Raw genomic sequence first — 27,656 nt, 5'->3', positions numbered from 1 at the left:
TACAGCCTGGCCCCTAGACGCAACTTTGACTCACCTAAAAGGAATAGGGCAAAGTCAAAACCCAGAGAGAAGTTCAAAGCTATTAACTTGGAAAGATCAGGAAGGTAACCAGGGCACCATACAACCATATGTTATAGCTGGATTGCCTATAAATCTTTGGGGTAGGGACCTCTTATCCCAATTAGGATTAATAATGGGAAGCCCGAATGCTGTTATTACTACCCAAATGTTGAAAACCGGGTATCTACCAGGCCAAGGGCTGGGAAAAAATAATATGGGTATAACAGAACCCATAGAGCCCTCCCCAAAGACTGATAGGGCAGGATTAGGCCATTTTCCATAGGGGCCATTGACACTCCTGTGACCCATGCAGAAAAGATCACGTGGCTATCTGAGGAGCCGGTGTGGGTTGATCAATGGCCTCTAACAGCAGAAAAACTGATGGCTGCACAACAGCTGGTACAGGAGCAGCTTGATGCTGGCCACATTGTCCCTAGTAACTCCCCTTGGAACACTCCCATTTTTGTCGTTAGAAAGAAATCTGGCAAATGGCGGCTATTGCAAGACTTAAGAGCTGTAAATAAGACTATGGTACTAATGGGAGCCTTACAACCAGGACTTCCCACACCTGTTGCCATACCTTTGGGTTATTTCAAAGTCATTGTTGATCTAAAGGATTGTTTTTTCACAATTCCTCTGCATCCAGATGATCAGAGGCGATTTGCATTCAGCTTACCAGCTATAAATTTCAAAGCGCCTATGAAAAGATTCCAATGGCGTGTTCTGCCACAGGGAATGGCTAATAGCCCTACCCTATGCCAATCCTTTGTAGCCTCAGCCTTACAATTAGTTAGAGACAATTGGCCAAATATGTACATTATACATTACATGGATGATATCCTCATAGCCGGAAAAGAAGGGAGCGAGGTTTTGACATCCTATGAGATGATGCGCATTGCCTTACGAGACAAAGGCCTGGAAATAGCCCCTGACAAGGTCCAACTCGCAGACCCTTACACATATCTTGGTTTTCAAATGCGAGGGTCCCTAATTTTCTCTCAAAAATTAGAACTAAAATTAGACAAGCTTAAAACCCTAAATGATTTTCAAAAGTTGCTGGGGGACTAATCCCTAATGCATTATGGCAGATGGATGTTACTCACATCTCTGAATTTGGAAATATTAAATATGTACATGTTATAAATATGTACATGTTATCATAGATACCTTTAGTGGATTCATTTATGCTTCCCTCCAAACTGGTGAAGCCACAAAACATGTGATCAGTCACATGCTAACCACATTTACAGTTCTGGGATGCCCACAGCAATTGAAAACCGATAATGGCCCAGGCTATACAAGTTCAGCCTTCTCCGAATTTTGCAAACGCCTCACTATACAACCCTCAGGGCCAAGGTATTGTAGAGAGAGCACATCTGTCTTTAAAGATCACCATTAATAAAATAAAAAAGGGAGAATGGTATCCCACGAGGGGTCACCCAGAAATTTCTCTCTCATGCCTTATTTATCCTCAATTTTTTAAATTTGGACACTGATGGGCAATCTGCTGCTAATCGCTTTTGGCATACAGAAACTCAAAAACAATTTGCCTCAGTGTTGTGGAAAGATCCGCTAACCAACTCTTGGCATGGCCCAGACCCAGTCCTCATCTGGGGCCGAGGTTCTGTATGCATTTACTCTAAGAAAATGAAATCTGCCAGATGGCTACCAGAGCGTTTGGTTAAACAGATTGATCAAGTTAAAGGAATAACAGATAACCATATAGATAACTCCAGGGACGAAAATTCGCCCTGAGAGGCTTTTCCTGTTTTTTCTTTATTTCAGGAATGGGCCGGAAGGCTGAAATCTTACTGCTAGGGATACTACTGCATCTTTGCCTGCTTGTGGAAGGAGGTTTTGGGCCTCCTCCAAACCCTGACGAGCTACTGAGGGCCTTATTTGGCCCCCCATGTGACTGCCTTGCAGGAATGCTGCTGCTTAAAAGAACTTTTCGATAACCCCCTTTGGAGCAGGCTAAATGGGGTGCTGCCTTATCTTTTCCCTCTGTTGGGCCCCTTACTTGGCCTTTTACTGATTGTGTCACTAGGACCCTTCCTCTTCAATAAGGTGATGGCTTTCATCAAGCAGCAGATAGATGCCATTAAGATGCAGTCTATACAGGTCCATTATCATAGACCTGAAATGGCCGACAGAGAAGCTCACTCTAGCTGTGAGTCAGTAAGCTATGACTATGCCTGAGATGGCAAATAGTGAGTCTCAAAAACCTCGTCACCTTGGTGCGCTGGACTGGATAGCCAGAGACGGGCAACTGGAACTCAAACGCATCACCAACCACCACCTAAGACAGGAACAAGGCCTCATGCTGCCTTGCTATTCCAATGACGGGTTCGGACAGGTTGGCACCGTGTGCAAGTTTCCTGACCTAAGACAGGCACAGTCCCCTCAAGGTATTATTTCGGCCTTAAAATTTAAAAAAAAAGGGGGACCTGTGGGAGACTGTTTGCATGGCATCCATTTTGCTAAAATCTGCTCTGCCCCAAGGCAGAATACCTCTGTATACAATGTTTCTGCATTCCTTTAAGTAACCATTTACTCAGCCAGTTACGCTCTGTTTATCTTTTGTTCCACCTGTGATATTTACATGATACTTACCTGAAATTGCTTCAGGGTGGTTACCACAAACTTATCGCTTGGCAACAAATGTTCTTGTTTTTCTGCTTCTTGCCCTATATATAGTGTGGATCTCCCCAGAATAAACAGACTTGATCAGAGCCCTGTCTTGTCTCCATTTCTGGTGTCTCTTGTCCCTCCTCATCCTCACTCCCCCTTCTAGAGTCCTCGTTGCTCGACCTGCGGGACGGGTCATAAGAACAGATTCTAGGCTCCTAAATATCTTGAATTTTGTTCTTAATTTCACTCTTCCATCTCCCCACCAATACAATTTTCTGTATTTTAATGATGGCCCATTTGCTATTAGAGGGGATAGGGACTGAATATACTGAAACAGAAATTTTTAAAAATTTGAGTTTTACTGACCATGTGATTCTTTCAGCTTACTCCTGCGCTGGGTTCTAGCATAAAGTACCACCTGCTGGACAACTTCTAGTTGCTCTTCAATTCGAGGAAAATGGAAGTCAGTACATTCTTGGCAAACTGTGGCAAAATCTGAGGAACCCAAAACATACAGTATTTATTTACAGACAAGAAACATAAAATTAATAAGTCTGATTTCTTATACTTGTCCTTTCAATAATTATGTCTTATGAAGTTAGGGTATAGTAATTTACTCAAAATAGTAAACAATTAATAAAAAAGGAAATTTTAATGTAATTCCAAACCTTCTTTAAATAATAGATACTATGATCATAATCCAGTCCTAAAGAGTGCTAAAAAAACGTAAGTTCCTTATATTCATGATAGCAAATAAACTCTATTCAAACTTCTTTGAAATAATCATACATTTAAAAACACTTGACATATTAAAAGATTTTTAAATAATCATAAAAAGTGAGTTGTACTATAAGGGAAGGTATGAATTTTACCTAGCACATTTAAGAAATAGGTTATTGAAAAACCAAAAAAGTACAAAAAGATGAGTTAAAATTCATGGAGCCAGTATCTTTTTCTAAATTGAAAACTCACATATCTTGATTATTCTTTTTGAAACAAGGACCCTATAAGAGTATGATTTACAATATAATAGAATTTTAAGAAAAATTAAATATTCTAAAACACCCTACCTATGTTAAATTATGAAAGAAATCTAAAATAGCTGTGGGTGGGTATGTTTTTGTTTGGTCTACTTGAACACCAGGGTGAGCAAAATTGTTTTCAATTTTTCCATCATTTAATTTCTTTCTTTGTGAGAATGATATTTAAAGAGGAAATTTAATGAAATAAATATGCATAATGTTAACTTACCTCTTTTAATACCACTGTAAGAATTGATTCGATTATCTACTAGTAAGACCAGGCCACAGAGAGACGTGGAATAAAGTGACAGAGCTGTCTGGAGTCGATGGAGCTTTACGCCACTTCGATGATTTCTCTTGTGCTTACAGAAATCCAGCATGTCTGCTCTCAGCAGTCTCAAATTATGCATGGTCTTCAGCTGAGCTCCTGGGGGAGACAGGCAACAACCCCAGAACGATGCTTAGCTGCGAAGAGCCAGTATAACAGGATGACAAGAATCCAGGTAAATCTGTACCACAGATAATTAAAAATGGGCCCTGCAATTTCCCATCTTAATAACTAGTAATATTTAGTCTTTCTGTTTGCAAAAAATAATATATAAGCTAAAACAGCAAACTTATAGCCAACAATCTATAGTCTTTCTCAGAGCAGGATATACTTTGTAGTTAAAAATAACAAAGGTATGTTTTACTCATATGTTACAAATTTTTCTTATACCAATAAAAAGTTTCATAAGTCATAATAATGACTATAAAAAATGAATATACTTACCTAAGTGAATGGTAAAACTTTCTTCTAATTTTCTCTGTTCCTCATATATCCTTCCATTTGCTTCTACTGATTCTCTGAACTGACTTGGTTGAACTTTAATTTCTTCACTGAAATTAATAAAATTATTAATTATTTTGGCATGTTTGTCAAGAACTTTGTTTTTTTTTTTAATCCTCACCCGAGGACAATTTTGCATTTATCTCCAGATAGAACAGGAGGGAGAGGGAGGAAGAGAGAGAGAGAAACATCGATGTGAGAGAGCCACATCAACTGGTCGCCACCCACACAACCCCAACCGGGGCCGGGGATGAACTGCAACTGAGGTACGTGCCCTTAGCAGGAACCGAACCCAGGACTCTCTGGTCCACAGGCCAACAGTCTAACTGCTGAGCCAAACTGGCCAGGGCTCAAGAACTTTTCTTAAAGAAAAGAAAGCTTTCTAATGAAATTACACAAAACTAAACAGCTGAAAGTAGCACTTAATTTATTCCTAAATATATCCTTAATCCATGACGACAAGTAAGATTCCAAGTACCAAGAGTTTCTAAAATTCCTGCTTGTTCTTTCGTTTCCTCACAGTAAGTAATGCATATTATTCATTTTCAGTCACTACAATATTAATTCACATATTATCATTTAAAATTTCATAGTGGCCTAAGAGAATGATTAAAAGAAGTGATTATCTTATTACTTTAAAATGACATATTTAAAATACATATTCCTGCCTGGGTGGTGTGGCTCACTGGTTGAGCATTGACCCATGTGCTAGGAGGTCGCCAGTTCGGTTGCTGGTTAGGGTACATGCCCAGGTTGTGGGTCAAATCCCCAGTGGGGGGGCATGCAGGAGGTGGCCAATTGATGTTCTCTCTCATTGATGTTTCTACCTCTCTCTCTCGAATCAGTAAAGGAAAAAAATAAAAAAATAAAAATAAAATAAATATTCCCTATTAGGATTGGCAAAAGGCAAAAATAGAATATAGGCAAAGTGATACAAATGAAAGTTAAAAATTAAAAACATTAAATAAGAAATAATAGAAAAAGATGAAGTTAATTTTGATGTATTCACATCTTTTTTTTTACCATTTCCTGTCTCCCCCACTCCCACCAACATTCTTCTCCCATTAAAGGACTTCTCTCTTTGCTGTACTCTGCTCCTGTGTGTCCTAAGGAGGTTCCCATGGAAGCACTATAACTGTGCAACTGTTCAATTCAAATTTCATGGTATGTTGAAGATGATATAAGCCTATAATAGTCATCCATTCCCCTGACTACATTTTTGGGGTTAATCTAAGCAGTCTCATTAATCTCACTGACTTCATTAGTGTATAGCAAATACAAACCTAAAGAAAAATCTGTATCAATAAAATACCTCATCTTAGGATGCAAAAAGCCACATGAAAATGTTATCCCTAGTCTAATAAGAAAAAGCAAAATAATATATAAAATCATTACTTTTTTGGAGCCTATCAGAGATGTGATGTAACCATGCAACCAAGTAAACTAAATTTTAAAGTGTGACACACCCTCCAAGCAAAGACAGGACACAATTTTCATATTTGGCAGAGCATGGTAGAAGTGTGCTGCTGTAATGTACGTGGGTAAGAGGAAATCAGCTAAAATTTTAACAAATTCTTAAAGGTCAAGTATAGGCTAGCATGGAATTTAGAATAGCTATGCCCCCCAAGCACAAGGGGAGCTGCACGCATTTGCAAACTCTTCCATTGGCCTCCACTAGGTGCTTCCAAGAAAACACTGGTGACACAGGTAGAACTGCTGAGAATGCCCTAAACTCAAGGCCAAGATATACAGGGCTTGCTCAAGACTGAAGCTGGGCAAAGACAACAGAGAGGCCTGTCTCCCACCCCCAGCTATAAGCCAAGAACCAAGTAACAAACAACAACAGTCTATTTCTGAGGGGTTAAGCACAGTATAGACAGACCTCCTGCTGTGGCAAGGCCTGCAAAGACTACCAAAAGCTGGGGATAGAGCAGAATGACAGAGAAAAACCCTCTAGATCCCAAAGTCCCACTCTAAACACAAAGTGAAGATTGTGATGTACTGAAGAAACAAAAACCAAACAGCATGACCTTTACATTAATGGACTGTTCATTTCTGGATATAAATTATTATTTACCTCAGTCTCTTTGCTAATACGTACAATATCCAGCATTTAGAGAGAGAATGAGACTGACTCAAAAAGGCAAACAAACAAAAAACAGTTATTGTAAACAGATGAAACAATCAACAAAAACAGACATAGATGACCCAGATTTGGGGACTAAAAAAAAGACATTTTCAAATACTATAAATAAAATGCTAACAGATCTACTGTAAAATAAAACACAAGGGCAGATAAGGGATTTCAGCAAAGAGTTAAAAAAAAATGGAAGTACTAAAAATAAAACATGATATCAGATCAATAGTAACAGATACCAATTCCTTTGATTGGCTCATCAGCAGATCAACAACTCATATTATGAAGCCACTATTATCCTGATATCAAAGCCAAATGAAGATCTTATTAGAAAAACAAAATTATAGACCAACATACATATAGATATATTTATCTATTCTAGATATATTTATTTTATTTATATTTATATATAATATGAAATACATCACGACTTATATGTATAAGTTTAACTCTAAAACTTCTAGAAGAAAACAAAAGAAAATCTCTGTAATCTTGTATTAGGCAAAGATATTTTATACTAAGATACAAACCATTTAATAATTGATAAATTGCATTCAATTGAAATGAAAAACTTTCCTCCTCAAAAGATACTATTAAGAAAATAAAAAGACAAGTTACAGGGTGAGAGAAAATATTTATAAAACACTTATCTGATGCTGAACTTGTATCTAGAATATATAAAGAACTCTCACAACTCAATAATAAAAAAACAGACATGGATGGAAGGAAGATTAGTATATGAAAAAAATATTAAACATTATAAACTATCAGGGAAATGCTAAGTAAAAACACAATGAGACACTACTTCAAAAGCTGCTAGAATGGCTAAGTATCAATATCAAGTGCTAAGAAGGACATGGAGCATCTGGAACCCTCACATACTGATGGTGGGAATGGAAAAATGTAAGAAAATAGTCTGGCAGTGTCTTATAAAGTTAAATATTCATTCATTTATCCAGCAATCCCACTAGGTTTTAGAAATAAAATAAAAATAAATAATAGAAATAAAAATATATGTATATAGAAAAATCTATTTATGAATGCTTGCAGCAGCTTTACTTATAATTGCCCAAATCTAGAAATACCACAAATGTCCATTCCCAAGTGAATGAATAAACAAAGAATACTACTGAGCAATAAAAAGGAAAGAGCCACTCATAAAGAAAACAACATGAATGAGTCTCAAAAGTATTATGCTAAGTGAAAGAAGCAAGAAACAAACTGCGACATATAGTTGATACCATTTATACAACATTCTAGAAAAATAAAAATTACAAGGGCAGAGATCAGATTAGTTTGCCAGGAGCTAGGCAAGGGGAAAGAAGATTAAGTATAAAGGTGCAAAAAGAAAAATATTTAAAAGGGAAATGCTGTATCCTGATTGCTGTGATGGTTTCATGACTAATTTAAGTATATCAAAACTCATCAAAATGTAAACCTAAAACAGGTGCATTTTACTTTATGTAATTTCTCCTCCAATAGACTTTCTTTTAAAAAAACAACAAAGCAATAATAAATGAGTAAAAATAAAATACAACTTTTATCAGTCTCTCATATATCTATACAGGGAGGGGCAAAAGTAGGTTTACAGTGGTTCACATGGAAAATACAATAATAAACAATACAGGAATGAAATCTGTGATTCACATAATCACAACTGTAAAACTAATTTTGCCCCACTTTGTACACAGTTGTGTTGAAAACAGAGTTCTGTTGCCCTAGAAAACCCCTATTAAAGCAGGAAAACAAACTAACAAAGTCATAATAAAAATATTCTTTCCTGCTCTGGCTGGTTTTGCTCAGTGGTTAGAGCATCGGCCTGCAGACTAGAGAGTCCTGGTTTGGTTCCCACTAGGGGCACGGACTTCAGTTGCAGTTTGTCTCCGGCCCTGTCTGGGGTCGTGTGGGTGGCAACCAGTTGATGTGTCTCTCTCACATCGATGTTTTTCTCTCTTGCTCCCCCACCCCCCACTATCTGAAGATAAATGCAAAAATGTCCTTGAGTGAGGATAAAACAAAATTCTTTCTTGGGAATATTTAGTTTTTAAAAGAAGTAGCAGCCAGTAGTCAATATTTACACAATGAAACTGATCTTACAGATTGAATATCTGTACTACAGTTACAGCATCAAAGTGAGAGGTAATTTTTGCAGCAAGGGGTTTTCACAGCTTCCCTAACTAAATCAGTGACTTTCCAACCTTTTTTTTTACCACAATATACAGTATGTATTTTACATTTTGGCTCAATACACACATTCATTTACACAAAGTTTCATGCGTGGTACGCTCTGATGTTTTCTCCCTACTCTACTGTATTCTGTTCTACTCCATTTCATTTTCTTGTTTTTTTAAAGTCTGACTGGAAAGTCAAAGATCTTGAAAGGTCCCTAGCAGACAGGAACCAGCAGTTTGTGAAACATCATTGTATGTTATAGCACGCAGATGTTTCCAGTCCAGCTCCCCACCTTCCCTTTCATTGTATGCATCACTATTTTCATTTGAAATGAGGAGTATAATCAAATACATTAGTGTCAATAATGTTATCCCATTTCTAATCACAAACAGTATTTAAATATTTCTAAGGTGTTGTCTAAGGGGGTATTTCTAAGGGGGAAAACAAGGCAAAGATTATGATACTTAGATAAGAGATAAAGATAGCAGGTAAATAGTTTAATGATAATCTATCCATTAATATTTATTATGCCTTAATTTATTATGCCAGTGTCAAGAGCTAGACACTTGACAAGGATCTAGGTATACAGAAGAAAAACCAGATGTGGTTTTTGTCTGGAAGACAAGACTAAAGGGGAGACTGACACTATACAAATAAAATGCTATTTCTCAATGTTTATAGTATTTACTAGCTACTGCTAGAAATAGGATTATTATGTTGTACTAAGTATATTTCCAATTGAATATACTTTAGAATTTGAAAGAGGAAAGACGTTCTCAAATATATGAATACACGGTCAGAAAATAACAGGCACTGTCAAGCTCTAGCGTTATCTTTGAAACACAATGTACTTAGGCGATAAGGTACCATACAAGTTATAATTATGAAAAGTGCTCTGCACTAGTTTAATGCCTTGTACATGCTTCTATTACTGCACATATCACTCTATACACTATTGTTTTATTAACAGGTCAGTGTCTCTAAGATATAAACTTCACATGGGCAGGTATCATTTTTATTTTTCTGCTTTGAGAGTACTTAGCATTTAAGATGCACTCAACTGTTTATTGCACTGAAGGAAACCAATTTATTTTTTAATTTTTATTGTTAATTTTTTTGATATTTTTTCCATTGATTTTTTTTTTTTTTTTTTTAGAGAGTGGAAGGGAACGGGGGAGGGGATGAGAGAGACAGAAACATCGATGTGAGAGAGACACATCATTTGGTTGCCTCCTGCAAGGGCCTGGATTGGGCAGGGGATGGAACCTGCAATCTAGGTATGTGCCCTTGATCGGGAATCAAACTTGTGACCCTCTGGTTCGTGGGCCAATGCTCTAACCACTGAGCAACGCCAGCCAGGGCAAAGGAAACCAATTTAAAGAAACAAGAGATAGTATTTAGGGTACTTATGTATACACACCTAAGAGATTTATAAGGCTAAGCTCTAGAGGAGAAATCACTATTTTAAACCAACCAACTAATCCTTCTCCCAAATAATCCACATAAAATCTATAAAAATAAAATATTCTTTTAAGCATAAAATTATCTTAAAATTTCATTGGTAACTTAAAAATATCTATAACTAAAACAGGTTCAATTTTACAATAAACATGAATTATTAATAACAATGAATTTTCATCTAATAAGAATAATACATGATTAATACCTGAGGGAGCTGTTGTTGGGATTTTTTAGATCCTGATGAAGTTTTATCACCCATTCCTGATACTCTTGCTTTTGGATGGCAGTTGATTGTTTTAATTCATTTGACCATTTATTTTCTAAGTCCTAAAACGAGGCAATATAGCAACTACTTAAGTTTTTTTTACAAAAATAGGCAAAAAAAAAGTAACTAAAAGCCCTTGTACTTCACTTACTTGCTGGGATTCAAAATGCTGAGCAGCCAGTGAATTTACATCTTGATCTGTCAGTGATTTTCCCAACTCCTGCATTACTTTTTCCATTTCAATACCTTGTCTAAAACATAAATAAGATCAGATATATTCATCAGAATTTTAAGGTACACGACCACTCCAGATTCACTGAACAATCTCTAAAAAGTAAAAATAAAATCTGTATTTTTTAGGAATATATCCAAGAATGGCAATTATAATACCTAGAAAGCACTATGAAGCCTTAGAAACGGAGATGTGGAAATAATAAAGAATTTCATATAACACCAATAACGTCATTTGCTCAGCTAATTTTTTTGATTGATTTGAGAGAGAGAGAGAGAGAAACATCAATTTGTTGTTTCACTTATTTATGCATTCACTAGCTGCCTCTTGTATGTGCTCTGACCGGAAATTGAACCTGCAACCTTGGAGTATCAAGATGATGCTCTAACCAACTGAGCTACCTGACCAGGGCCTTGTGCAGCTACATTTTAATCTAAATTTAATGGAAATGAAAGCAGTCAAAATCTAGGTCATCTTTCAATTCCCACGAACAGTGTTTAAAAGTCCAGATCCCTTTTCATCTGCAGATTTCCTCAAAAAAGATACTCTGCAATTCCCGCCTAAATACATTTTCTATTTATTTGTATATGAGTTAAAATAACTCCAATCTGTGCAAGTTAGTTTATATTATAACCAGAAGCTGCCAATTAGGTTCTCTGAATCAAACTGATATTAGGTCACAAGTTCCTTGCAGTGGTTCTCACCCTTCCTAATGCTGTGACCCTTTAATACAGTTCCTCATGCTGTATGTCGGCATATCTACATGTGGGCAGACCTGCCTGGAGACGGACAGAGGAGTGGTGTCTCAGTTCCTAAGGCCACTGGAAATATGTTTTCTGATGGTCTTAGACGACCTCTGTGAAAGGGTTGTTCGACCCCCAAAGGGGTCGCGGCCCACAGGTTGAGAACCACTTGCTTTACAGTCTGGGACATAAAAAGTTCTGAAGACATGTTTTAGTCCTTCCTTTCTTCATCTATCCAAGTAAATAATGTGCATAAATTAAAAATGGTTTTCCCTACAGGAAAAATTGATCAATTGTACTATAAGTTGAAATGGTTATTTATGAGGGATATGGATAGTGGCTAAATGGGCATAAAGGAGCCTTTGGCAGTGCTGGAAATACTCTATTTCTTGAGCTGGGTGATGATTAATACATGGGTGAACTTACTTTGTAAAAGTTTAATGAGCTGCACACCTACAGTTTATTGCCTATTCTGTAATGTTACATTTTAATAAATTAGCTCATTAAAAATTTCAAATTAAAAAGTTATTTTCTAGTACAAATGTGTTAAAAATTTTGTACTAAAACATATTTCAAACAAACTTGGAAAGAATGAAACAGAATACGATTAAAAGAATTTCACATCATTCTAGTTAATTTAAGTAAACTGCTCCTAGAAGGAAGTTTATACTTCTTTATAACAAATGATCAAGATACATATGTATATTATAAATAAAACTCATTCATAAGTTATACATTTACACATTTCTGTATATACATTCCAGTATTAAATACTCAATACCATTTAGTTCCTACTTAATTCTAATGTAGGTTAACCCATTAACTTTTTAACAGCCACTAGAAGTCAGGTGAAGATTATGCTGGCAAGTAAGATTTTAATTTAAAACAAATAACTGCTAAATATTTATAAATATAACCTTCCGTATGAACATATTAATATTTTACATTACACATGTTCCCTCTAGTGGATAAGAAATATCACTGCCATTTTTAAGTTATAAAAAATAACTTGAATCTAGTTTGCCAGAACTAGCAAATTTCCAGTGAGGAAAAAGAAAGACTAATAAATAAGAACTCAACAATAAAATTTCATGAACATTTATTTTACCCTAAATGCATCAGAAACACAAAGTAGCTAATGATATACAGTGTGGAGCAAAAGTAGGTTTACAGTTGTTCATATGGAAATATAATAATTAATAAATAATAATACCAGAAAAACTGTTTTGTGTACTCACAACTGTAAACTTACTTTTGCCCCACTGTGTATTCATAATACAGTAAATATTTTCTATGATTAAGATCAAAGGAAATTGTATTATATTTCAGATCAACTATGTATCAGCTCAGTATGTCAGCCATGACAATTCTGACAACCTAGCTATTGTTTAGAACACACTCTGGAAAGAAGATCATTATAACTGTATAAGTGCTGTGCTTAGAAACTATCTTTTAAAGATATAAAATGGAATTAAAATAAAAGGAGAAATAGAAAAATGTGTCACTTCTGTTCATGAATTGGATATATGAATTAAACACCAAAATTTTGGTAAAATTCCACAGATACCAGTGAACTCTAACTTACCTTAAATATACTGTTCACCTTAGCAACAAATATGTACCTTAAGAGGAACATAGCTTATTTTTCTTTTTTAAGCTAACAGTTTGGATATGTGAAAAATAAACTATACAGTGTTTTTAAAATAAATGTGTTCAAATATTGTTTATATTTTAGAAAAAAAAGTAAAACCCAAAGAAGTTTGGCCAAAGGACATTTTAAAAAATAACCAAAATAAACCCCTACTAAAAACTAATCCACGACAGAAAAAAAAGTATAAAGTTCCAGTAAATGCAGAAAATCAGTAAGTTAATTCAGCTCCCCAAAAGGTAAACAGTCATAAAATACTGATGTCCACATCTGAGATTTTCTGGGAGGTGTAGTGAGTAGGCAGCAAAGTGGGCCACAATTTGGAGTAGCTCCCCAGCTGAATAAAAAGGACTCATGAAGGCTACGGATAGATGGCCACGCTGGGAATTTTTTCATATACCTAAATAGGCAGAATGACTGTAGTCCCAGAAAAACTGAGATCCAAGAACAGATTCAGAATGAGTTATATTATTTGAGGCCCTGGTAGGAAAAATCAAATGAATGAAGTTCAACGGAAGGTAATTAACTAGTACTAGGTAACTATATTTTTAAAAATCTCATCTTTAGTTTCTTATTTTAAAAATATATTCACAATTTTATTGTCTACATAATAAAGAACTAGAAAAAATATCAAATGTTTTTCTCCCCCAGGGACACAGCTTCAACTATTTACCCAGTGGCAACTATCCATACTGCAGGTATTCCTTCTAGAAAAAAATAAACTGCCTCAGAACAGCTGATCAGCAAATCCGAACCCATAGAGACAAATGTTTCAAAACATCATGTTCTTTTTTACTCAGAGACAGTTCTAATATATTATTGGATATGAGAATAAAAGATCCAGAGGAGTAGAATTATTATGAAAATTTATAAATCTATGCAATATAAGAATGCTTATCTGGTATACAAAAGACAGCTGCCACAGGAAAAATGATTAAATCCACATGCTATGATTTTTGTATTTTAAGTTTTTCAACTATGACAATCCTCAAAATAACACCCTGTTCTCATCTTGCTAGTCCCAAAGTTGTCTAATTCAGAGCTAATGAAGGCCAGAAGCAAACCAATACATCATTTTAAACTTACTTTGGGACTGATTTCAAAATACGTAATTTGTTCATAATATACTTTCACAATGGAATTTTACATTAGCAGCACTAAAAAAATTATCTTAATGTCATGTATACCTAAAATCCTAAGTAAATGTTTTTAAGGTAATAAATGTTATTAGAGCCAGCTAGATCAAAATGAATAATCTAGAAGTATATCCTGAATTATTACTACAATTATGGAATTACTAGGAAGTTGTCGGGAATGTCATGCTTTAAAATAATGCTAGCAATTTTTTACTTACTCTGAAGAAAAGAATGGATCATAAAAATACTATTTGCATACTGTATTAAGTAATTTATACAAAATGAATTAAAATCTAATAAAAATTTCTTAGAATAATACACGTTTCTTTTTTTCCATAACATAAATAACTTTACAAAATGAACTGAGAGAGACTATGGACTTAGTCGTGGCAAAGTTTTAAATAGGTTCCGAACAGGGAGGCAGTATGGCATAGTGCTTAAGAGCTTTAGAGTCAGATTTCTTGGTTTCAAATTCTGGCTTGTCCTTAGACAAGTTACTTAACTTATTTAAGCCTCAGTTCCCTCATCTGTACAATGGGTATAATAGTTGCGTTGTAGTAAGGATCAAATGAGATAGGGTATCTGTTATGAACTGCATGATTGTGCCTCCCCTACCCCCCCAATTCATATGTTGAAACCCTAACCCCGCTACAATGTGATGGTATTTGGAAGCAGGGCCTTTGGGAGGTACTTAGGTTTAGAAAGGCCATGAAGTTGAAGTTCTCATAATGGAATTAGAGGAAGAGATGCTAGAGCTCTCTCTCTAGAAGACACACTAGGAGCACACAGTGAGGAAAAGTCACGTGAGCACACATCAAGAAGGTTCTGTTTATAAGCCAGGAGTGAGACATACATTTCTGTTGTTTATGCTACTCAGTCCACGGTGTTTTGCTATAGCAGCCTGAACTGACTAAGACCGCAGCCAAAGCACTTTGTACAGTGCCTGGAACAAGGCAAATCTTCAACGGAAGTACACTATTCCTTTTATGAGAAATAAGAATGTATAAAGTCATCATAATTTATTTAGGTAAATCACTTGAGAAGTTCTATACACCTATGAGGATTTTCCAGTTGAAAGTACAGATTTAAACACATAAGAAAATTAATTTCTAACATTAAAGAATTTATTCTATTTTATTCTTCAATTTTATAACAAAATTTTTAAAAAGTCTGCAAGCCACCACATTTGACAACGTAACATTTAATTACGACAACGCAAGAAATTTGAAATACCTCTCTCGTAATTTTTTCAGCTCCACATCTCTTTCACCAATCAGTTCTGAGATACTAACAAAGTAATTATGTTCCAAATTTAGGAGTGTTTCGGAGGCAGGAGAATGGATTAGGTCATGGTACACATCTGCAAAATCTTCATCCCAGCTGGGCTCTTCAGGCCTTGCATGCTCTAATGTGGTCTACAAATGATACACAGACATTCTTAAAACATGATGTAGGACTGTTATTTAACACACTACTATAAAAATATGTATATTATGATTCCATTTTTGTACATCAGACAAGGACAGAAAGATCCTCTATTTATACACGTATGCGTATGTATATATTAGTCATCTAGGATTATCTGAGTACACACACAAAAATGAAAAGATGTAAACTAAGTTGTTAATATGGGTTACCTAGAGGCAGGGATGGGTAGGGACTAATGTGAAGGAAGAGACAGGAAGTGTCCACAATAAAAACAAAGCAAAACAAAACAAAAAAACTAAGTATGCTATTATCCAATTTCTGTAAAATAACACATACATACACAAAAGGATGATTAACAAAATGCTAATGATGGCTATTTCAGGACAGTGGGATTGCTGATGACCTTTGCTTTCTTTATACTGTAATGTACAATATAATTTGCATGTATTAATTACATAATCAGGAAAACTTCATTATTAAAAAATATATTGCTAAAAAATGTTTTGTAGGCTACATATTTAAAAAATGAGGTTACCTATGTGGTCCAAAGTGCGGTGATGCAATGATTTTGAAAACTCAATTCATGCACAGCATTTTATATCGAGTTAAACATATATAATTTTCTTATTTTGACCTGTTTCTAGTATTCTGCTTTCTTCTTAAAATGTAAGCATGCTTTTAGGTACATGAAAACAACAGCTATCAAATGATAAAGGGACTGAGTAAACATTGATAAACAACAAAATAGAGATACCATCAGCACACACACAAATCCCCCCTGAGAGGTACAGAGCCTGTCCCACAGACATGTGATGTCTTAACACATCAGACAGACACAGTGCTTTACAAGTGAGGAAACTGACATGCTGAGAAGTCCCTTGTCAAGGATCATACAATTTAATGGCAAAAGTGAAAATAACACAAAGATTTCGATGTGTTTTCCATTATTTATCTTTGTAGACAAACAACTGTTAAAAAAAAAAAAAGAACCTGAATTATTCCCTTTTCTTATCAATGAAAATACTAACAACTGTAATCTATAACACAACTGAGATAATAATTTACTTTAAAAATAAAAGCAAATGGATAAATCACAAAAACAGGTATTTTGAACTTGGTCAATCAGGAGGGAAGAGTTTAAGATGACTAACTGAATCTACAACATGGATTCCATCTACTCTATGCCTCTGAAAATCTGAGACCACATTCTAATAGCTGCTCCAAATTTTTAGACCTGGCACTGCTCTAGGGAATACGACCAGCCCATGTGACTTAAACTCAGTTCACAATTCACTTCAGGCTCAGGCTAAATTTTGCAGGAAGGAGCCAGTGCAAGATCATAGTGATCTGCTTGGCTGTCCATAACACCAGACATGGTAACCCCACTAGCCACATCAGCTAACTGCAATAATCTGCACCATCAATTGAAAACTCAGCCTAGAGCAAGCTTTCTGAATAGGTAGAAGCTATCTACATGAGAAGCACTGTTTAAATAGAGTTTTCCCTTGACCTAACTCCCCCCATGCCTCAGGAGAGATGCTATTAAAAAGGGGATTGTGACAGTTGAGAAGAATGGGGTACTGAATAAAGGTCTGCTGAGAGAAAAGTATTCAATGTCCAGACTATTAGTTTGCCACCTCTACATTCTGCCATAAAGCTCAACTTCGAGGCTCATACTATTTGGCATCCCTTATCTTTAACAGCCATAGTTATTTAACAACCTACCTGTCACTAACCCTCATTCATTTAGAGCTTTGGCACTAAGTTCACACACTTCTCTGCCTCACATCCTGTCATTGACCTTGATCACTTGGATGTCCATGTGGATAATCCATCCCATGCCTTGCCTTCTTACTTCCCTGAACTCATCTTTAATAAGTCCTCCACTCCACATAGTCAGCCATTCTATATCATCACTAGGAACAACTCAACCTCAAAAATGCAAACATTCAGTCTCTGACTATAACCTCCAACCAAGATCTCTAATACAATTACTCCCAGGCAATTAGTTCTTCAACCTCATCAGGACCTCCACTCCATAGTCCCTTCTACTTTCTCATATTTTATCTATCAGGCATTAGCTCCCACCTAGCTTCCCTTTCTTCCCTATATAGCTTACATCCTATGGTCCAGCATTCAACCACTGTGTTGCCCAAACCCTCAACTCCCTTGACTATATTGTTTCTCTTGCCTGCCTAACAAAACTCTAAATCTTTCAGCAGGCTATAAAGAGCTGCAGCAGAAAAACTACAAAAACTCTGGAGTTTAGGGTGGCAGACTGGTGTGACACTAACCTTTCCCTTCAATGATGCCTTGGCAATCCTATCTTTCTTTTTCTTTTTAAGTTGGTATTTAGAGAGAGAGGAAGGAATAGAAAGAGAGAGTGAAACATTGACCGCTGCCTCCTGCACACCCCCCCACCAGGATCAAGCCTGCAACCCCAGCATGTTCCCTGACAGGGAATTGAACAGGCAGTCTTTCATGGCACAAGACAATGCCCAACCAACTGAGCCACACTGGCCAGGGCAGCAATCCTATCTTTCTCTGGTCAGTTCTCCTTTCAAACATCTAACTATCACATCAGTCCCCGACCTCATCCAAAAAACATGAACTGTCTTTATTAATTCTCGATAAAGTAGAATCAGTTAGAAAAAAATATCTTCAATTTCTGCTACTAAAGTAGCAAAACTTTCTCAATTTATATCCACCTTCTTCTTCTTCCTTTCTGCTATAGTGAAAGAAGTGTCCCTCCTCCCAGAAAAGACTAATTCTCTACTGAGTTCTGCATTCTATCCCTTCTAGTCTTCATCTCCACCATCCTAAAAGAAACAAACCTCTGACACTGTTCTCCCTTTTTAGAAGTGCCTCATCCTTCTTCTCTATATAGCAAACTTCTTGAGTTATCTATATTAATTCTATTTCCATACTCCCGCACATTCTTAAAGTCACTGAAATCTAATATCTGCCCCCACCAACCAACTGAAACTGATTTTGCTAGAGATAAGATTACTTGGTAAACCCCATGGATATTACTGAGTCTTTTCCTTGCTTGATCTTCTCTGCAGCATTTGACACTGTTGACTATCCCCCCCCCCCTTTTTTTTGGTGCCTTTTTCTTAACTCTCATGAAACTATAATCTTTTGCTTTCCTTCATCTTTGGCCAGTTCTGCTTTTTCCTTTGCAGGTTCTTCTTCCTCTGTTTATCCCTTAAGTGCTAGTGTCTGTTCATTTATTTATATTCACTCAGCCATTTTTTTTTTGCTATCCATCTGTCCCATCTATACAACACATACAAAGCTCTATTATTTGCAGGCACTCTGCTAGATACCAGAGCTATAATCGAGAATGAAGTAGACAAATAGGAGGCGCAAGTAAGATAATACATAATTATAATACAGGGTGTTGTCAGGATTCTGTCCAGGTATCTAATCTTCTCATCTTACATCATCACCCCGCACAATTTCATTCATTCCATGACTTTAGAATTCATGTATGTGTGAATGACTTCCACACCTATGTCTCCAGTCCAATCACCTTTTCTGAGTGCCAGGTCTATATTGCTAGGTACTTATGAGATATCTTCACTTGGGTGTCTTGCAGGCACCTCACATTCAATAAGTGTAAAACTGAAGCAATCACTTTTATGCCAGAACTTGCCTCTCATCAAATAAATGAAGCCACCATTCTACCATTTACCCACTAGTCCAAACCAGAAATCTGGGCCAAGTGATATTTTATCTTTTAAATCTCAGCTTAAATGGTACCTCCTTAGAGAAGAGTTCTTTAACCCATATCAATTAGGTTCTCACTTCCCATTTCTCCCCCTTCATAGTTCTCTATGTTGGCACCCTGTTTATTTCCTTATAATATGTTTACAAGTATAAATTAGTCATGTGCTTGTTTATTAACTTTATTCTTCACTACCAGTACATGAGAATAAGGAGCAAATTCGTTCTGTTGATACATCCCTGATGCGTACATGGCACAGGACCCATATGAAGTATTTGTTGAATAAGTAAATATATGAAAAAAATCATGTTATCTTCTTTGTACCCCACTACCACTAGACTAAGACTTCATCATTTCTTCCCTATAGATGTAACAGTCTTCTAACTTATTCCAGATTTCTTCCTTCCAAGATAGTTTTCACACTAATACACTGATCTTTCTGAAATGTAAATATGATCTTCTCAGTCCTCTGTTAAACTCCTTCAAAGCTGCTCATTACCTTCGGCATAAAGACAAAGCTTAAGATAGCTTGCAAGACTCTTCCCTAGCCCTTCTGATCTTCTTTCAGTTTTTCTAATGTACCATGGGCTCTCTCACCTCCAGGCGTTTATATATGTTATACCCTCTGCCTAGGATATTCTCTCTCCAGTCCCCCACAATACACCTTTCTCCTGCCTACTTTCAACTCATCTTTCGAGTCTCAACTAAATTTCTCTTTCCTTTGGGCAGTTATCCCAGAGTTCTCCAGACTGGAATAGGTGTACCTCCTCTGTGCTCTCGTAGCACTCCGCAGTCCCCAGACTGGAATAGGTGTACCTCCTCTGTGCTCTCGTAGCACCCCGCAGTCCCCAGACTGGAATAGGTGTACCTCCTCTGTGCTCTCGTAGCACCCTGCAGTCCCCAGACTGGAATAGGTGTACCTCCTCTGTGCTCTCGTAGCACCCCGCAGTCCCCAGACTGGAACAGGTGTACCTCCTCTGTGCTCTCGTAGCACTCCGCAGTCCCCCTCTCATTGCACTTAGCACCCTCCACTGAATCTAATTTTAATGATCTGTCTCCCTGTGGGCTGTAAACTCTGTGAAGGTGAGAATTGTATCTATTTTGTTGTTCTACCCCATGTCTAACACAATATCTGATATACAAGAGATGCTCAATACTCATTTGCCAAATGAATGAATACAAAGAGAACTAAGAAGGGAATAGTACTGAAAAGCAAGATAGGGTACCACCAAAAATACATAGCCAACTTCACAATTTTGTCAATGGTTTCTCTGTTTGCCTTTCCTTACCAACCCAAATTTACTTTTCATTATTAAAAAAAAAAACACAAAAAAAACCCCACAAATCTAATATAACAAAAGATACAGTAGTTAATAGCATGATTATATTTTTAGGGACTAGAAGCAGAAAAAGAAGGCAAGCAATAGATCCTCCGACAGTAGACAAGAAAAGGAGATGCAGAGGAAAAGAGAATTACTCTACAATGTAGGAATTAACAATCACACACACACTAGTAAACTATCAGGCACATCCACTACAGTCCAGCTCTGTGTATCAGGGACCATGGTCCTCTACAGTGAAAATTCCTTATATAACAGCAGCATATTCAGCACGTCTCTGCAGTGATGGGACAGGCAAGCCTCCCTCTGTAGCAGTGCCTCATTGTATCACATAAAGGTATAATCACTTATATTTATAATGATGACCTGGGGTCAACAAGAAATTAGAACTGAATTTGATATGCCATGCTTAAGAAAGCAAGGAAATGTGTACCACATTTTAAAAAGATCTTCATCAAAAGGTAGTTAAGGTAAAAGTTTCATAATTTAAGTATGTTACCTCTGAAATATCTAGTAAATCCATTTACAGAAAATAGAGCTCATTCCCTCATAACCCTAGGTAACTGGTGCTCCTATAAACTTCCTGTTATTTCCCCTTTCTATTAGTGCTATTACTCATCTCAAGGTGGCTGAAATGCTGTCTTCTCGTATGTCGCAGAGCTGCATTAGCACTCTTCTGTCTCATCTACTCCGCCTGCTTCCACTACCAGAGTCTGCTGCTAGCCATACTTTGATTCTTCTTACCCCCTCTATGCTGCAGCTTCTAATCTCTGCCAGCCCTTTTGCAATCTACTACAGAGTTCCCATATCCTTTTTAACTCTTTCCTTTGGGTCACTGATTCCCATATTTCTTAAGCCTGTATTGAGTTGCTTGGCTTTTATCATTTTCATGGCCAGTGAGAGCCCAAATATATCCAGTAGGTATAGCTACAGCAATATTTGGGTCTTCTCAGTTATTTTCCTGACTGTCAATATTTCCTTTTCTATGATTAGAAATAGCTTCTTTGCTTTTTCTTTCCTTAATTCTTTAAAGATGAACAAGCTACTACAGTTCTACAAAACAAAGAGTGCTATATACCTACTAAATTTGCATAGGGCAGACTAGAGTACTTGCTCAATTGATACTTATAATTTTAATTCACTGTAAATCTGTACTCTTGTGATTAAATGAATTAGTAAATATAAAGTATTATTATTTTGTTACCTTGATGTTACTATTATTAGGATTATTAAACTGATAGATAGTCAAATTCCTAGTTTAGAAATGCCTAAAGCACAAGAGCATAAGTAAAACCGTACACTTTGTAAATATAGTAATTATTTTTTATAATAAGATAATCAAAGAAGCATTTATTGACCTAGTATTCAGGAAGTTCTCTTTTTGGCTACCTAAAATCAGGAATAGGAGAGGTTCTGCTTCCAGATTTTACATCAAAACAAGAATCTAGAGAAGAAACTGCTTTCTTCTAGAACTCTTCTTGCCCTGGCCAGTTTGGCTCAGCAGTTAGAGCGTCGGCCCACGGACCAGAGGGACCTGGGTTCGGTTCCCGCTGAGGGCATGTACCTCGGTTGGGGTTGTGTGGGTGGCAACCAGTCGATGTGTCTCTCTCACATCGATGTTTCTCTCTCTCTCTCTCTTCCTTCTTTTCTCCCTCCCACTCTATCTGAAAATAAATGCAAAAATGTCCTTGAGGATAAAAAAAAAAGAACTCTTTCTTGACCACTCCTTCTCCCACCAACTTCTACATGATCGATTGTACAGTATTGACCCCGATCCTAACACTGACTTGCACAGCGTTCCAACAGTCTGTGGATTTCTTTGTATCTTCCTGCTAGATTGTATGCTTCCTGAGGGCAAAGACATATCCTCAGCTATATACCCAACCCATTTTAGAGGTAAAAAAAAAAAAAGTATGTTTCATAGACTATGTGGGGTATAATTATACTAAACAATTATTCATTGTTTATCTGAAATTCTAATTTAACTGGTGTCCTGTATTATTAATTACTAAATCTGGCAATGCTGTGCTGGTTAGAGATACAGAAGTAGCCTCTAGATTTATAAAGGCATTACATAAAGTAGAGTCTTAGGTACTCACCCTCATATAGAAAGGAAGCACTCAAGCATCAATATATATTGTACATTATGGAACAAACGTTTTTAATTAGAGAAAAAGTGATTTTATACCTATTTCAGTATTATCTTAGCAATTTAAAAATCCTCATCAAAGTCCAGAATATCCTTGAAATTTACAATCTAGTCTATTTTCTTACCTCAGCATAAGCTTTGGCCCATGTACTTGCCAGGTGATGTAAATCTACTTCACCCGATTTCACAGCCTCCAGCGATGCTTCAGCCTCTCTATCATAATCTTTGAGGGATTCTTCTTCTATAAACTGGCTCAGAGCTTCTTTTAAGTCTGTAATAGGGTCAAAAAATGCCATTATTACCAAAATCCAGACATAAACAGGGAACATTTTACCTGACTAAGCATTCCAATGTGAAATTTTATTTTTATCAAGCTTATACCCTTAATACAATGTCTAAAAAAATAAAATATGCTTAGGGAATCATTTAACTAATTCATAACCATTTTTATTTACTATTACAGGTTACTGCATGGAGAATGGTCAAAATTCTTAACCCATATATATATAACCCTGATACTGATTTGAAATGTTAATTTCTTAAGCCTGATGTTTCAGTTTGAAACTGAGTATGTAAAATCACATACAGAAAAACTACAGATTTTGAGGATTTGGAGGTTATTGTACTTAAATGAAAAAGTTCCCTGTATATGTATTGTTACATTTTTTTAATTTTGAGGAAATTGAATAGTGTATTAAAACTGATTTAATTCAGATGCTCATTAACCCCAAATCTAGAGACAATACTTAGATACTGATATAATGGAAAGGGCAATGGGACAGAAGTCAGTATACTTGTGTTCTGGTCTTGGCTCTGTCCATCATGTTACATGAGATCAGTGGTTCTCAATCTTCAGCATGCATCAGAATCCCCTGGAAGGCTTACTGAAATAGCTTGCTGCATGCTACCCCAAGAGTTTCTGATTCAGCAAGAATGGGCTGGGGCCTAAGAATGTGCAGTTCTAACAAGTTTCCAGGCGATGCTATTGCTTCTGATCAGAAAATGACTTTTGAGGCCCACTGCCTTAGGCAAATAATTTAACCTTTTGATGTGCAGATTTCCTTATCTGTACAATGAGATTGTGCTATAAAGTTTCAAGGTTCTCTAACTCTAACTTTCTATGATCCAACACATTCTCAAATAAAAATTATTTTCTCATCTCTAGTACACTGCTGGTGGGAATGCAGATTGGTGCAGCCATTGTGGAAAACAATATGATGCTTCCTCAAAAAAATAAAAAGTGAACTGCCATGTGACCCATTGATCCCACTTCTAGGAATATATCCTAAGAAGCTTGAAACACCGATCAGAAAAAATATATGCACCCCTATGTTCACAGTAGCACTATTTACAATAGCTAAGATCTGGAAAAAGCCCAAGTGTCCATCAATAGATGAGTGGATAAAAAAGCTGTGGTACATATACACAATGGAATACTATGCAGCTGTAAGAAAGAAAGATCTCTTCTTTTTTTCATCCTCACCTGAGGACATTTTTCCATTTTTGTTCAGATAGAGTGAGAGGGAGAGAGAGGAAGAGAAAGAGAGAAACATTGATGTGAATGGGACACATCGAGTGGCTGCCTCCCGCACAACCCCAACCGCGGCTGGGGACAAACTGCAACTGAGGTACGTGCCCTTAGCAGGAATCAAACCCAGGTTTCTCTGGACCATGGGCCGATGCTCTAACCACTGAGCAAAACAGGCCAGGGCAGAAAGAAAGATCTCTTATACTTTGAGATGACATGGAGGGACGTGGAGAGTATTATGCTAAGTGAAATAAGCCAATCAGAGAAAGACAAATACCACATCATGTCACTTATTTGTACAATATAATGAACAAAAAAAGCTGATGAACAAAACAGACCTGGAGACACAGAAAAAAGTAGGGTTCAAACTGACAAACTTTAGAGGAGGAGGGGAGTGGGAGAGATGAGATAAATGAAAGAAGTTATAATGCATGTAAGCAAGGATGGAGAGGAGAGTGTCAAAGGGGGAAAAGGAGAAACATCTGTAACAAAAATAAATTAATTAATAAAAAAATTATTTCTTCAACTGTGAGATACTACACAGACTTCTAAAAATGGTTTCATACAGATGACCTTATGGAATTAACTTTGGTAAGAAAAATTATTCAGGAATTTATATTCCCTCTCTCCCATGACACCTCAGGAATTGAGAACAAGATCATTAAAGGGGCAATGCATCTAGCAATATAATTCAATAATATAATAAGTAATAGCTAAAACACCTTATGAATCCACCCAACTAAATTAAGAGGTTAAAAGTTTTATCCAGCCCAGCCAGTGTGGCCTCAGTTGGTTGAGCTTCATTCCATGCACCAAGAGGTCGCTGGTTCGATTCCTAGGCAGGGCACATGCCTGGGGTTTGGACTTGATCCCGAATAGGGGGTGTATGGGAGGCAGCTGATCGACATTTCTCTCTCATCAATTTTTCTATCTCTCTCTCCCTCTCCCTTCCTCTCTCTCTAAAACTCAATAAAAAAAAATATTTTAAAAAAGTTCTACTCCAGACTTTGTAACTAATTTTTCATTATATAATTTAATTTCTACACTAACTTCCCTTATCAACAAATATAAGGGTTATAGGAAAAAGCACAAAATAAAACAAAGGTCTGGGGAATCTCTTTATTCTTAAAAGCAATTGAACACTTTATATTTTATGTTTTTTTCAATGCTTCTTAGTTTTATGCTTTCTAATATGAAATTTAACGACAGAGACTCTAGAAAGATAATAATGTGGTATTAAAGAAACAGTCCTCACCTTTTTCTATAAAGCATGGCAAACTGTGCAGCAGCATCAGGCGTCCATGTAAATAAGTAGCATTCTCTTGAACAGGAAATTTGAGGGGCACCCTCAGTTCTAAGCCCTGATTTCCTATTTTGAATTTATACACAAATTCCCTCTCTTTGTTGCAGAATCTTTCTTTGTTTTTCTTCATCTTCTTTGGCAGGATATCTACAGAACTAAAAAAAAAAAAAAAAGCAACAGGTTATAAGTCTATAAAAGAATAAAAGACATGATTTTATTTGTGTGATTCTGAGAAAATAATTCTACTTTTTCCTACTTTTATCCTTGTGTTTCCATCTTCGTGATGAAAATGAAGTGCTTTTTGAAATGAGAACAGTTTCTTTTAAGATTTTTAATAAACAAAATATGCCCATAGAGTACTTTGTATTCCTAGGCAGGATTCTCAAGAACAGGAAAAAACATGGAGCAGAGAGGAGTCTTAGGAAGAGATGCATAGGTGGGCAGATAATAGCATTTATGAAACTGTTGGTGACTAAAAAGTAAAAAACAAAAAACAGATCAGCCCTGGCCAGTTTGGCTGAGCAGTTAGAGCATGGGTCCTCGGACCTGCGAGTCTCAGGTTCGATTCCGGTCAAGGACCATGTACCTCCGTTGCGGTTTGGTCCCCAGCCCCAACCAGGGCCCTGTGGAAGACAGCCAATCAATGTGTCTCTCTCACATCGATGTTTCTCTTTCTTTTTCTCTCTCTCCCCTCCCACTCTATCTGAAGATAAATGGAAAAATACCCTCCAGTTAGGGTTGAAATTAAAAAAAAAAAAAAAAAAAAAAAAAAAGATCAGGGAACAAGAAGCGATCTTGGAGTTCTTAGATGTTGTATGAGATCAATTTGGAGGTAGAGAGAAGGGGGATGGGTGTTGGAAAAGTTTCCATGTGGGAAGAAGATACACAGAAAATAGAAAGTATAAACTATCCCACAAGGCAAACTAGATGCTGTTCGAAAAGAAGAAAATCTGGTCAAAAAGAGTAAGAATCAACATCCAGTAAAGGTTTATTTGTCAGTCTCCTTCCCAGACTCAGTCTCTAGGCTTTTCCTCATCAAATCAGTTCTTACACTATTCTGAGACAAAACAGAATGACACTGAAATCATACCAAACTTTCCAAAGTAGATACCCGATCTTGTTATAGATCTGCTTAAAACACTTTATAATACTCCACTGGTCTCAGGATAAAATTTAAACTCCTTAACCCAGTTTACAATGCCTCTGCTTATATCTCCAGGCTTTTTTTTTTTTTTTAGCACCTGCATCCCTCCTCCCCAATACACAAATTTGCAAATTTTATTTTCCAGCCATACTCAACTCCTTTCAATACCAAACCTCTTTCCCCACCCCCAACCTTTTTGCATGCTTTTCCTTTGCCTAGAACACTCTTCGTGCTCTTCTTTCCTTGGCTAAATATTTTTGGTAAATCATAACCATTAACTTTAGTTTCAATCGGTAAAACATTTAGACTTTTTCAACAAACAGATTCTTTAATTCCCTCATCCCATTTTATTTTATTTTTTTGTAAAGTAGGGATGAAATCATAGACAGATTCCCCTGCAAAAATGGGATGGGAGGAGGAGGGCAGGACCGAACTCCTACTGCCAAGAGCGTGGAGATTCTGAGGGCGGACTGTGGGCCGCGAAGCTCCAGCCGAGTGAGGGGCAGTCCCTCTCTTAGGGGGCTTCCTTCTGAAGGGGCATCCTCGCCCTTGGTTCCAGACTCACCTCCCCTAGTTCCTAAGTCCGATGGGTCCACACTCTACGAGCTGTCAAGAAGCCGCGGCGTAGGAAACATCAGCTGACTTGCCGACTTGTTTTTCCAGCCAGCAAATCCGTTTCGGCCGATTCGCCCACACCT

At 36.7% G+C, this 27,656-nt stretch overlaps 1 protein-coding gene across 2 annotated transcripts in view; it reads right to left on the bottom strand.

Moving 5' to 3' along the window:
• CUNH12orf4 (chromosome unknown C12orf4 homolog) overlaps positions 1-27,616 on the bottom strand; it is a 51,546-nt gene extending 23,930 nt beyond the window's left edge. Inside the window, exons 1-9 of one of the 2 annotated variants that reach the window (XM_036252827.1) lie at positions 27,524-27,616; positions 25,767-25,969; positions 23,109-23,254; positions 15,570-15,751; positions 10,729-10,828; positions 10,518-10,639; positions 4,486-4,592; positions 3,943-4,140; positions 3,058-3,186 (exon numbers count right to left, since the gene is read on the bottom strand). In XM_036252827.1, coding sequence (XP_036108720.1) covers positions 3,058-3,186; positions 3,943-4,140; positions 4,486-4,592; positions 10,518-10,639; positions 10,729-10,828; positions 15,570-15,751; positions 23,109-23,254; positions 25,767-25,944 — 1,162 coding nt within the window. In that variant the 5' untranslated portion in view covers positions 25,945-25,969; positions 27,524-27,616. Of the gene's footprint in view, positions 1-3,057; positions 3,187-3,942; positions 4,179-4,485; positions 4,593-10,517; positions 10,640-10,728; positions 10,829-15,569; positions 15,752-23,108; positions 23,255-25,766; positions 25,970-27,523 lie in introns of those variants that run through there. The other variant, XM_036252828.1, reaches the window with a different exon arrangement.
• Positions 27,617-27,656: the final 40 nt, after the last annotated feature.

Source organism: Molossus molossus, unplaced genomic scaffold, assembly GCF_014108415.1.
Source record: "Molossus molossus isolate mMolMol1 unplaced genomic scaffold, mMolMol1.p scaffold_m16_p_10, whole genome shotgun sequence".
NCBI classification, from domain to species: domain Eukaryota; kingdom Metazoa; phylum Chordata; class Mammalia; order Chiroptera; family Molossidae; genus Molossus; species Molossus molossus.
The sequence above is the reverse complement of the archived record's forward strand: the minus strand, read 5'-3'. Positions and strand labels throughout refer to the sequence as shown.